Source organism: Uloborus diversus, chromosome 1 (assembly GCF_026930045.1).
Source record: "Uloborus diversus isolate 005 chromosome 1, Udiv.v.3.1, whole genome shotgun sequence".
In the NCBI taxonomy this organism is placed as follows: Eukaryota; Metazoa; Arthropoda; class Arachnida; order Araneae; family Uloboridae; genus Uloborus; species Uloborus diversus.
In genome coordinates this window covers 123,100,148-123,113,951 of record NC_072731.1, presented here as the reverse complement: position 1 = coordinate 123,113,951, position 13,804 = coordinate 123,100,148, and the positions used below count along the sequence as shown (strand labels likewise).

Sequence of the window (13,804 nt, the reverse complement as noted above, 5' to 3'; positions counted from 1 at the left end):
TCTTGTTTTCCATACAGTGCATCTTTTTATTTTAACTTTGAGAAGCATATCTATCGAAATTCTTTATTAGGTACGTTTCCCATCACCACTGCCTTTTAGGTAATTATTTTATTGATTTTCCTATCATAAATTAAAAGGAAGGACCCTCCCATTGCCCTTGAGGTTTTTGACTGACAAAACCTATTTATGTAGTACATAAAATAACTCCAAGCAAAGGTAACAATCGTTTCTGATTTAATATAAATGGAAAAATAAAATTTATTTTCTCTCTTTCTTCCTCTGCAAAATTTAACCGTATATGAACATATTTGTTAAAATTGATGATTTTGTATCTGTTTCTATTTTTATTTATGAGAAGAGTAAAAACATTAATTCTTTTTATTTCTGGTAATTTGGTATTTGTTTTAAATAAATTAATTTCATTAACTAATGCTAAGTAATTGATATATATATATATATATATATATATATATATTATATATATATATATATATATATATATATATATATATATATATATATATATATATATATATATATATTAGGGTGGTCCTTACTTTTGAAGTTGTAGATATTTTACGCGACGCCCCCTCAATTTGTTCCATTATACAAATAAATGATCCTTGCAAAATTTTAAGTCAATCCATGAATATTACCCGTGCCCCTAGGGCCCCCTTTTTTGAGTTTCGAAGAAAAAATTGCGGATTTTATGTGAAAGTTTTCTTTAGTTTCATAAAAGTAATTTTGAACCGGAATAGATGTTGCTACTTCCAGACTGATCATTCTTTCACTTTCATTGTGTGAAATTTTACATGTTACAGAGGCTTCATGTACATTAATGGCCTTGGGTCAGCCATACCGCTATTTTGCGCTCGGTTCAAACAAAGCGGCAGAGGAACATTTTTCTCTCAACCAATATAGACACAAGGGATTCTAAAGGTCATTAATGAATGGCCTAGGCCATTAATGAATGATCTTTGACGGTAACAAATTGCTTCCTCCAGGCTTTGGTGGTGTTGCTTTAAAAAATTTCCTGTGTATGTTATAGGTGTGGCAAACAGGGTCGCTAGATTTCAGTGCTTTAAATATAATACTGGCAATTATAGTTTAATTCGCTGATCTTTAGTTATAAACATACTTAAATGTTTATGCAATTTTTAATTCTTAAAGTATAAATTTTGAAAAATACTCGATTACTCTAACATAAAAAAATACTGTACCTAAGATATAAATTTAAAAAATGCCCAGATCAGAATACTGTAAAAATTTATACTTTAAATTAATTTTCTTCTATTTCAGTACATATACCTTTATTATCACCAAATTCTTCTTGCAATTCACAAGATTTAGATTAGATGGGTATCTATTCTAACTTGTTGGAGCTTTTTTTAGCCTACTTTCCAGTCAAAAGTCAGAAAAAGTCTACTAAAAGTCAGAAAAAGAAAAAGTATGAAAGAAGGCTTAATGCATCTTAAAAATATCGCAAAAAACAAAAAAAAAAGTCAAAAATAAATAAAATAATTAAATAAATATTGAAAATTAAAAATTGGAAAGTAGGGCATTGAGATGGGGGAAAATGTCTGTTGGTCTGTCTGTCTGTCTGTCCCCCCTAATAACTTTTGAATGAATAGTCCGATTCGAGCAAACTTTTTTTTGTTCGAAAGGTCTCGGCGAGGACACCTCATTCCCACATTTCACTTTTTGATTTGAACTATTTTTTGTTCAATTTTGAACAGTTCAAAAAAACTTAACATTAGCGCCTACGGGGGAAATTTAAGGCAATTCCGATCTGTGAGGCGAATTTGCTTCAAACAAACTTTGTAGGAAAAAGCTTTTGATGAAAAACTTGTATATAAAATATTTTTTTGATTTGAACAATTTTTCGTTCAATTTTGAACAGTTCAAATCCCTTAACATTAGCGCCTACGGGGAAACTGAAAGTCAATGTAGATTCCGTACTTGAAGGCGGATTTTTTTCAAACAAATTTTGTTGGAAATAGCTCTTGACGCCAAACTCCAGACTTCAACTCCGAGAATTTAGGGACACTTGAATCCAACTCCGATTCCTATGCCCGACGATTAATCGGACTCCGACTCCCCGACTTCGACTCTGACTTCGTAGCTTTGGCAAAAATTTATACACGGAAGACAAATGACTGACTCCGATTCTTAGATATTCGACTCCAACTCCTTTACCCCAAAATGAGATTGACTCCGACTCCGCAGCTATGGTTTTGACTGTGAAATAACTATTATTGATTTGACTTGTTTTTATTTTTACGCTAAAGTTTTAATTTAGGTAATCAGTTTTCGGCGAATAAACTCGAAGTCATTTATATTTCTACATAAAGATATGCGCAGACGATTTTTTTTTTTTTTTTTGACAATGAAAATTATTTCTTTAAGTTGACATTTTATTGTTTTTATTTATTTTGGTAAGTGGTTATTATTAATTTTAATTATTATTTTTTCGTTTTGAAAGCTGTTAAAGGTTTTTTTAATAGAAAAAAGTGTATTAGCTGCTTTGTTTAAAAGTTTCTGCTTTTTTTTTACGAATTTATTTTTTTTAGATGAGTGAGGAATATTTTATTCCTAGAAATCAGCTTAAAGTATTTTAAAAATATGTTTGAAAAAATTTGCGATTTTAGATATTTTTGAGAATATTAATCAGGTACTAGAAAGTAGTATGGGTATACGGGAAAGTAGGCTCGTCTAGTTCTAGACAGAACTTCTTGTCTATATCTGTTCTACTACAACAAAAAAAGCTTAACAACTATTGATATCGGCTCGCCTTTCATCACTGTTAAACAAATGTCGTATTAGGGACATTATGTTCATTTATTAACAGCCTATGTAGATTCAGTAAATTTAAATCCAAATGACCTTGTGATCAATTGGACATCCCTTAAGAGAGCAAGAGAAAATCTTCGAGAGGTAAAATCAAATTTCATGAATTTAAATTTAGATTTTTTAGTTATTCACTGGGATACAAAGCTACATCCTGATGTAACTGGGGGAAAAAAAAAACGCCGATAAACTGGAAACAATTTAAATTGACCTTACATGAAGAGAAAGCCCATAAATGCTGTTTTACATTTAAAAGTTGTATGAAGATATGATTTTTCGCAGCAACCCAATTTAGGCTCCTTTAAATAATATAATGTGTCTAAAAAAACCAGCAGCGTTCAAAATGATGACAAACATGCAGCAGAAGCAGTGATTGGGAAAATTTATAAATCACTTATGGTATTTAGGGGATGAATTAGTAGCTTTGTCCGTATTGGATGAAGGAATTACCTTTGAAGATAAGAAAAGACTACTCCAAAAAAATGCTTGCTGATAAGGAAGACGTGTCTGACGACTGTATAAAATTTTTTAGATAACAGTAGATGATTTCGAATACTTCCTTAGTAAAGATCTTCCTCTTTATAGAATCAATTACAAGTCAATAAAACTGTTTGATAAGTTACAAACACCAAAAGATGTTTTCCTCTTTGATCCTGATTCGTGGCAAAATGAAGGAAGCTATTTAAAGGGCAGAGGTATCGTTAAAATACTGAAAGTTGTGAATAATACAACTGGAAGAGGAGCACAATTAATCGAAGAATTTCACAATCAATTTACCAAATTTGAGTCACAAAAGCAAATTAGTTTACAGACAGTCCAAGACTCGGAAGAAAATGCACACGATTGAGATCATTGAGAAAAGCGTATGATTAAGGTAAGGTTTCTAAAGCACTACTTCATTCTTATTCAATGTAAAATCTTTAGATGATATGAAATAATTAAACACATTAATTTTAGTGCTACCTCGCTGTGAAAATATTTTGCAAACCTAGGAGAAACGTTGTACGGGGTTACAGATTACTTTTTATTATAGTGTCACAAAACTAGGGGGCGTCATTTGTTGAATTCCGAAAAAAATCTCTTCCCATATAAATAAGGACCACCCTAATATATATATATATATATATATATATATATATATATATATATATATATATATATATATATATATATATATATATATATATATATATATATATATATATATATATATATATATATATATATATATATATATATATATATATATATATATATAGACACAACAAGACCAGACAATCGACAAAATCAAAAGAAAAAGTTTCGATGCAAGTTGGAGTATGACATGAGAATGGTGGGGTTTTGATCCTGGACCAGGGTAGGACTGGGTCACGTAAAAGAGCGTCAAACTTGGCCTCTAAAGTGCGGAAAAAAAATTAATAAAAATAAAAATAAATATTGATTTGAAGTTTGACATCTGGAACTCAAATTATGTTTTTCTCAATCACAAGAGTGTGTGTGTGTATGTAGGTTTGTGTGTTTGTGTCTGTGTGCAGGCATGAGTGTGTGTGTATGTGTGTGCGTGTACGTTTGTGTGCAGGCCTGACTGTGTGTGTATGTGTGTGTGTGTGCAGATGTGTGTATGTATGCGTGTTTGTGTAAGATATAGACGCAAAATAGAGACAGTATTTGCTATAGGAGCAGCATCGTGAGGCGACCGACTGACGGCGGTGCTGCAGAGAGAGGCGGCGGGAAAATAAAATCGTAGGACATCAAAACTGCCAAACGAGAACAATGGACAAAGATTGTTCAAAAAAAATATATATATATGTATAAAAATAAATAAATAAATAAAATAAAATAATAAAAAAAAAATTTAAAAAAAGGAAAAAAAAAAGAAGGGGGAAAAATACTATACACAGGTTTACGAGTTCAAAGAAAAAGAAAAAAAAAAGCGAAGTGAAGTCGCACTTTCGTGAGAGCAAAAAAAAGAAAAAAAAAGTTGCACAATAAATAAATAAATAAATAAATAAAAATGAAAAAAGTACTCAGGCTTGAGGACACATAGGAGGGAGGGTGCATCGACCCGCGGGCCAGTCCGACCCTGTCCTGGACTCCCCCCCTTTGAAAAATTCATGTGTGCGCCACTGCGTAGCACCCAAATTAGGTCTTAGGAGCGGAAATTGTCTTATAGTGAATGTCTGACAATATAAAGCAGAAAGATAAAACAAAATAAATAGAAAAAGTCAATTTAGTACTTGATTTTCCAACTTCAGAATACATTTCATGATTCGGGAGCTTAAAGGAAAAAGTTTTTGAGTAGTAGGCGAACCCCGTTTCTCAAAACCTCACGTTAGAAGTGGAAGTATGTGTGCGTAGAAATACGTATTACGTAGTCTGTTTAGACATGTAAAAATGCTCAAATATTTTTTCGATTTTTCTGCAAACATGAAATATCGCCTGAAATATTTGTACATAATATTTTTGCTTGTATTCGAAATTCCAGAGTTCGAATACGCTACCTTGCGGTGGTTAACAATACTAAAGAAAAAGATCCATTCCACGCGTTTTCTTTGGGGAAAATTACAGGCTTCAGACAGTTTATGGTGTAATGTAATTTCAGAGGAATAGAAAAGAAAATTTCCCACAAACACGATGAAAAATTACTGTCATTCATTGAGCTTCAAAGCAAGTTATAAGTTACGGTATTTGTTTGTTTTACCTTTTTCATCCGCCATTAGACAGTGGCTGCAGCGCCCCGTATAGTTTATTGGAGTTGCGAATAATATGTATTCTACTTGAACGGAAATACTAGTAATGCATTGTTATTTTTCATACTCGCGTGAAATTCAGTTCCATTTGGAAGAAAAAAAAATTGCCTCTCTCTCTCTCTCTCTTTCTCTCTCTCTCTATATATATATATATAAATAACAGTGTCATAGATTAAAACAATAGTAGGTGTCTTTTTTTTTTTTCAAGAGTTTGAGAGAGTATGAAACTTAGATGCGGGGGAGGATCCGAACAAAAATAATTAACTTAATTTGCGATGATGTTTGAGCGATTAGTTTCCTAGGGCATTTATTATTAAAATTAAATTTCCCATTCATACGGAGGTGAAAGAATTTTAAATAAAAAAAATAAATAAATGTAAAATGAAAAAAATAATGTTTCGCTAAACTTGTGGATAAGATTTCTGGATGCAGTAATAGAGATACCTGCAGTATAATTGAGTCAGTAATCTGAAAAAAGGAATAGCTGCCATTGATGAATTTTTTTTAGTCGATGGAAATGATTTATTTTATTCATAGGTGAGTTAAATACGAAAAGTAATTTGCTGCCTTCATTTGTGCTCTAGCCCTAAGTAGGTTAATAATTAAATAAAACCGAATTTTATTTGTTTAATTAATTGCAATCAAAATAAGTAGATTTATTTCAATTATTTTATCTTCAGAGGAAGCACGAACAGATTTTCATTTTGTTCTAATTGTACAAAGTTTAAAAATAAAATTCGTTTTCCTTCGGTGGGGGTTTTCTCTTTATTCTGATTGAGCAATAAAAATTGCTTATTGTAGACATTTTGCTCAATTCCTGACATTTGTCAAAATCGTCTCAGTCTCGTAATGTCTTTTCGATTTGTAGATAGAGAGCCACCTAAGACTTCGCTGCGTGGCCAATAGAAGTCATTCCCTCGAATTGAATACTATCATCCATTTTTTTTCATGTACAAATAGTGTTTTTTTATTGACCTTTTTTAAAAACAACATTTTGCTTTGTTTTATTTGTTACTAATAATTTTAGATTTTTTTTCTGACCTTAGTGAGGTGTTTTATTCATTGCTCTTTTTATTGGCTAGTTTTTTTCGGTTTTGATAGTTTCAAGTTATTTCATTAGTTGACTTTAAACGCTTAGCTACGGTAGTTTTGAATGATTTTAAAGCGTATTTAAATTAGATGCTCTTTTCTTTGGAGGAGGGAGTTTTGACAGACAGGTGTCGCCAATATTTCAGGAATTTTGTTACTTCAGAACTTTGTTACTCACTTGAAACTTAGGTAAAATAATGTGTGTTTATTTTAATTAACGAAACAGTTTTTTTTAATAATTTGAGAGAGGGATGAGAAATTTACATACGCTCAAAGAGGTTGTTTTTAACCGTTTAGCACAACAGCCGGACAAGTACAGCTACCGAAAAGTATTTTTACATCAATTGTGTGCAAAAAATGCAGTTATTAAACAAGAAATTCTCCAATCCGTTATAACATAAACTTGAAATAAGCTGTATATTTATGCTTTCCCCATTTTCTGAAGTAAGATAAAAGTATTTCCATAGCGTTCGCTCCCGTTCCCAAGTCATCCCAATCTCCTTGTCTTCTAAGGGCTCCTTTGATTTCCCGTTTCCAGCTATAATTAGCCTCCTTATTTCACAGTGTGTCAGTTCCAGCGCCATCCAATCAACCATCTCCACACAAGGCGGTTTTCAAGGGTGAGTTGCTTCGGGAGGCATACCTCTGATAGAAATCGGTGCTCTGTTTGTCCGCGCGTTAACCGGATCCATCTTACGGGGACAAAGCACCTTAAAGGTGGTGCTCGGAGCTCATTCGTCATATTGTCCGCTGGGTCTTAGATTCCAGACATCTTTAGTGATAATGAGGATGCTTTTATACGTGTATTTATAAAGACTTATTTATGTAATTTTTATATTAATATGTGAGCATCATAAGTTCCTCTCCTTTTTTTTTGGTTGTAGATTTAAGATGAGGGCGAAACATATCAATCGAACTTTACAGAGTCGTAGATGAGCACAGGGAAGATTATTTATTTATTTTTTTTGTTGTAAAAATCATTTTTTTTAAAAATTCTCATTTGCAGCGAATTTTTCTACTTTGGGGTTGAAAATTTCTACCATGCTTTGGTCTTTTTTCCTATTAATTTTTTTCTTGCCGATTGATTTTTCTTACTCTCTTACTAATTGTTTCTTCTTACCAAATGAAAGGTCAGATTTTTGTGTAAGATGATTGCAGAATTGAATACAATAAAAACTACTTTACATTGTAAAAAATATTCATTCCTTTAATAATGCTCAAGGAGGTATATACAATGGTAGCAAAACTCTCTCTCTGTCTGTCTGTCTCTCTCTCTCTCTCTCTCTCTCTATATATATATATATATATATATATATATACACACACGTATATTACGGTATTTTGGCTTTAAATGATAACTTTATGTTTGGTATTATAATGGGCATATAAACGACTAACTAATTTATAATTGGTTGATAAAGTTGTGTAGTAAAGTTTAATCTTAGCAACCGATGAAGTACCATTAAGAGTGAGGAACTCCCATCCCTGAAGCTGAAAGTTTGAGTCTCTTCGTTTAATATCAGGAATGTCCCCCTTTTCAGTTTGTTAATGTATTAATTAATGTATTGTGCACTAAAAAAAGAAAAGAACTCTATGAAGAATATGAATGTGGGAGTGGAACTTGTATCCCTAGTAGCCATCATCTTGCTCCGTAATGCAATCTAAGTAAATTGATTTCATCAAGGAAAAACTAATAACTTATTTCTACGTCCTGAGCTTAAATTAATACATTGAATAAGTACAGTAAATTAAAGTGCATACTTAGGTAAACCCACACATATAGTTAGTTCTGAAAAAAGTAAAATGCAAGACATGATAGATAAAGCAAAATTATGATTTATTTTCGATTTACAACAAGCACCATCATGAGTTAAATCATGAACACACACTTTTCACGAATAGCAAATACTGTTTACAACAAATACAGATGATGTGTTCAATTTTCATTGATAATATTTTTTTCAATCCTCGTAGTACGTTTCCAGATTCATTCACTAGAGCCCCCGATAATAGTTGAATAACCTAGTTACGTTCTGACGAGGAGAGAATTCAGAAACATCAAACTTAACAGCAAAGTTTTTTTCTTACCTTGATTTGCAAACATGCGCAAGAAGACATTGAACTTCCTAATGCAAGTTTGATATTTAACTTAATGTTTTTACGTCCACTGACATTTCACAATAAACAATTAATAGAATAAAGGACACATATACATTCAGTGCAAGTATTTGAACCGTTAACATGTTCGACAACTTCGGTTTAGCATTTAGTGCTTTAAAATACGACTGAAAGTTATGAAAACAGTGTAACAAACACAACATATGATAAGACATAAATAACCTTGTTTTTTTTTTACACACATCCTAATATTTTAAATCAGGGAACTAAAATTAAAAAGTCGGCTTTGAGCATAAGCAGTTAATCTGGCTGTGGAACGAGCCTTTCGATTGAGTTTCATTTACTGTTGTTCATTGTGATACCTCAATTTCATTCCTGTACAGTTTTGTACTCGTGATTGAAGCTCCTCATGACGTAAGTTAAAAGTTAAGTAATTATAAAGTCTTTAAAGACGATAGATGCTTTTATTTTTGTTATCCAACAATAATATATAAGTTTTAAATAATCCAGCGTGAAGTAACAGAAGCTCCATGTTTCATAATACAGAAATAAATGAAAGTAAATTAATAAATTAACAGTAATTGCCAATTTTATCTTTCAAATAAAATTCCACATTGCGCATTTAACGACAGTTGCAGAATTTTTTCTAAAACGGTCTTTTAAAAATGATTTTATCCAATACGCCTTCACTAATCAATATTCAGGCATACGAACTGCAGAAATCTTTGACCGTAAATAAAAATAAATTCTCACATGCAACGTACATACTTAATCAGTTTGAAAATTCATACAAATGTAACAGGCTATGAATTAATAGGGCAAGAAATCAGCAAAGGTTCCACATTTTTTGCTCCCTAATTAAAACATTGCGCGAAACATAGGAGAAAAAAACCACATTTTCATTAATATTCCTCTATTTTTGCACTCGAAACTTGGTCGTTCTTTACATTGTTCAGTGCATTCCTGCACATGGTATTAGTTCTGTTTATAGAAGAACATTCCAAGAAAGTAGGGTACGTGTAATTTTGAAGTAGGCTCATATATTTCGAGTCGATCTTTCCTCAATTTTTTGGGACTGTTTTCGAGCAATCACTGTTTTACTATGTAGTACACTGTATTTGTGAAAAAAGTTCCAGATACTTTGCCGATTTAGGATGACTTTACAAAATGGTTTCATTGGTTGAAGTACGAGGTCCATTGACTAAAGAATATCTGGAAGACCCCTCTCTTCCGCTAACAACTTTACCTTTGAGAAAAACGTCTTTGAAGGTTTCGCGAAACTGTCGACTCATGCCACAATAGATGGCAAAATTCACGGGGTAACTCACGATTATAAAAAAATTGGTAAACAGAATGGTAGAGTTGAGGTCATCATAGTCGGCGATATTAAGATCGAGTGCGTTCTGCATAATGTGCAGAAGTGTGGTAACTGCAAGCGGTATTTCTACAGCTAGGAATACCGTGACGACCGCTATCAGCATAAAAGTAGTGCAATTGCTGTCTCTGAGCTTCTTGCATTCGCTTTTGCGGTTTTCATTTAACAACTTTTTGCGTTTGAGCTGAGCTTTACGCATCGCCCAGCACAAAAGAACATTGAAGATGACTAAAGCCAGACAAGGCCCGATGTGGACGAACAGTATCCTGAATCCGTAATACACCGTGTAGTAGATGTTTTCAGTGATGTAATAGCGTACCCAGTCAGCAGAAATGAAGACGCAGCCTTCATGGATGCCACCTCTCCACCGAAATCGCACTGCTTCGAAAACTCGGTCGAAGAACCTGGTGGATTGGTGGATCATTGCAAAGACGTAGACCCATGCCATGGCTCTTAAGACTTTCGGAACTGTGCACCATGTGCGGGCAATGGTAGGATGGCAAACGTAGACATATCTCTGTACGGCCAACAAGAGAGTGAGCCAGATGGATGCAGTGTGAAAAAATGCCGGTACTGCTTCTATCATGGTGTGGTAGGCATAGCAAGCAGTTGGTGGGAATAAAATGTTTGCATGGTTGTTTAGTGTGTACATATAAAAGTACCAAGGTGCTGGAAAAAATAATGTGAGCATGTCTGATATGGCCATAGCCAGTAACACCAGGTTAGTTGGTGTTCTCATGTGTCTTTGAGAAAGTACGACTACTATCAGAGTGTTAGCAATCACAGTGATGATTAAAAGAAACGGCATAATGTACCCGAAGAGTGGCATGGCATACTTTAGGGGAACATCTCTTGTGACGTTCATCAAAACTGGTATGTTCTCTGCATATGGTATGTAGTAATCATCCGTAAAATTGAAATCTGTGGTGCTGTGGTTAAAATCTGTGTCGTCGTCATCAGGGAACGTGGTGGTTAGATCAGACCACTCCATGCTGGACATACCGTCGGACACTTTTCTTTTTAAGCAGTGTAGATTTTTGTATTCTTGAATCACCAAATATTTCTCAAAAAGTCATCATCACTGCAAAAATTTCTGAAACAAAAAAAGAAATGAATATTTTTAAAATGATGTAAAATGTATCTCTTTACATGAAGTTTTACATCAATGCATTACGCATGTGCTTTCGGTTACATGAATAATGTGTCACAAAAATTGAAAAACAGCGGCCCTTCTCTAGACAGTCACTTTTAATAAGACTCATGCATAGCCATCTTAAACGTTTACCTTGATGATGGTTTTAGTTCGATATGCTGCGTCAAGTTTCTTTTTTCCTTTCTTTCTACGGGGATGCGCCTCTTTAGCCTTTTGCAGACCTAATACGATCCCCCGACACGCCATCCAGTCGTTCATGTACCATTGCCATGCGCGGATGCCAATGACATGAATAATTTTGACGCCCAGTTTCCACCAGGTGGAGGCACCTGGGCTCACTTCGATACGAACCTGCGCTATAAGTTAATTTTTTTCCGAGGGAATTAAAAGCCAAATTAGTGCCCAAAAAATCTTTTATATGTCGCATAATCACACGATGTGGACGGTGATGAATTTCTGCATCTCGAAATTCCACCGCAGGTCCACCAAAAAAAAAAAAAAAAAAAGTAATTGTGTTACAAAATAAAGATGAACCTGAGCTTAACGAAATTGGTCTAACGAGAAGCAAATGATGATAAGTAATCTTTATATCTCATCAAAAACAACCCTGTTGTAAAAATTTCCCCGCCAAGAAAATCTTTAACTTTTCCGCACAAAAAAGAAACCTGCATCCTAAATCCAAAAACCCTCAGCGATAAAAAGTTATGATATCTAGTTTGCCCGCCAAGTATCTGCCAAACTATCATCCTCCTTCTTCTCCTTTTTCATCACAGCTACTTCCATTAGAACCTCCTCCCACCTACAACTCCTCAGAAATATGGATAGATCGTTTAAATTGTTTATCTTGTTTGGCGATAAGCTTTTTGCTCACCAAGCAACCACATCACATTGAAAAGCTTCCCGCCAAACAAGATTTTGTCTGTATTTTTAGAATTGAGAACTTCAAGTCAGAAAATTTTCAATTGAAACAACGCTGTTTTGTGTTTTTAAGGAACAATAATGGCTAGCCTAATTTTACGTCAAGTTATTTTCTGACTATTAAGATTCTATGTTCATTTTGCGAGAATTGGGCGGTTTAAATTTTATTGCAATCCTTGTATCCTCTCTGTTGCAAAGAAAACTTCTTGGATAATAAAATACTATATTTTAAATTATATTGTTTTCGAGTATTTTACAACTTCGCAATAAATTCTATTACAGTTTCTTTATTTGACAGATTATTCAACATTTTCATGAAGGTTTCTTTAAATGTTTTAAAGCTTGAGGGCTATTTTAATCTAGCTTTTCACTTTTTGTTTAATTAAATTTTTTCTTAAATCGTGGATTATTTTACGATTTATGGGATAATTTTAATTGTTTGGTGATTTATTTTTTTCTTGATAGAAGTCTTTGTCCTGTTTAATACCTAGTTTTGTTTAAAAGTTCATTTAAAAAACGAAATAACGCATGTTATCACCAAGCAAAAAAAAAAAAAAAAACTAAGCCATTAAATATTTTAAATTTGAATCTGTCAGAAGATCTATACAACTTTACTCGATGTCAAATCGCGACTGTCCCAAGTTTGCCATAGCGAACGCGCATGTTGCGCGCGGACTAAGCTCAATAAAAGTCTTGCTCAAATTAATTGCAAAATTTTTTTCACTTAACAAATTACTGCAAAGCACGGATATCCACACACGTATTTCATATATTTTCAATTTATTATGTGTTGTTTGTGAAAAATCCATTAATTTAGAAAGAAAGCAAACCAATAAAAAAGTGCTATTTTTCGCTTTCAATTAAAAAGTTATATGTGCCGTATTCATATGCGTACAGTTTCATATTATTTGTCACGTAAAATATTGTAATGGTTTAACCCCGGTTTCGCGCCGACATATAAAATTTCTTCCCTCCATAAATATATCAGAACTGAAAAACAGGGGGAAGGAAATTTCGTATCAGCAAAACTTTTTTTTTTGGGGGGGGGGGGGGAAGGACAGCATTCTAATCTCATTCATTAATTTGTTTCTCTGCTTAAGTATAAACGAACAACATAGAATCTGAAAACAGAAAGCCCAATGAGCTGAGTCTGCGCGCAAGAGCAGTCGGTGTGGCAAATTTGTGATATACGTGATTTAACGTCTAGTTGCAACTGTTGGATATGTTTTAGTCTTGATTGAATTTTACTTCCTAAGACAACTTTGGAAAAACTGTTAGATCTGTTCTAACCTTGCAATTGCAGTCCGAGATGAACAAACCTATGAGCTGAGAGTAAGTACATCAGAATTTAGGGAAAATTAGTGATTTTCAAACTTCAATTACGCCGGCCCATGTTGTCCCTGGGGGTTGAATTTTTGTATATGCATTCAATGGCCTCCCAAGAATATGTATACAAAAAATTATTACCGTAGCTCCCCGGGGGACTGTGATAGATCCCCGGGAAGGTACAATTTTGGGGTAAAAACTAGGGGGAAGGGGAGAAGGGTTAAATGT

At 33.4% G+C, this 13,804-nt stretch overlaps 1 protein-coding gene across 1 annotated transcript in view; it reads right to left on the bottom strand.

Annotated features, from left to right (window-relative positions):
• Window positions 1-8,522: 8,522 nt before the first annotated feature.
• LOC129220943 (sex peptide receptor-like) overlaps window positions 8,523-13,804 on the bottom strand; it is a 195,711-nt gene continuing 190,429 nt past the window's right edge. The window contains exon 3 of the mRNA XM_054855381.1: window positions 8,523-11,272. Coding sequence (XP_054711356.1) covers window positions 9,965-11,179 — 1,215 coding nt within the window. The 5' untranslated portion in view covers window positions 11,180-11,272 and the 3' untranslated portion in view covers window positions 8,523-9,964. The remainder of the gene's footprint in view (window positions 11,273-13,804) is intronic.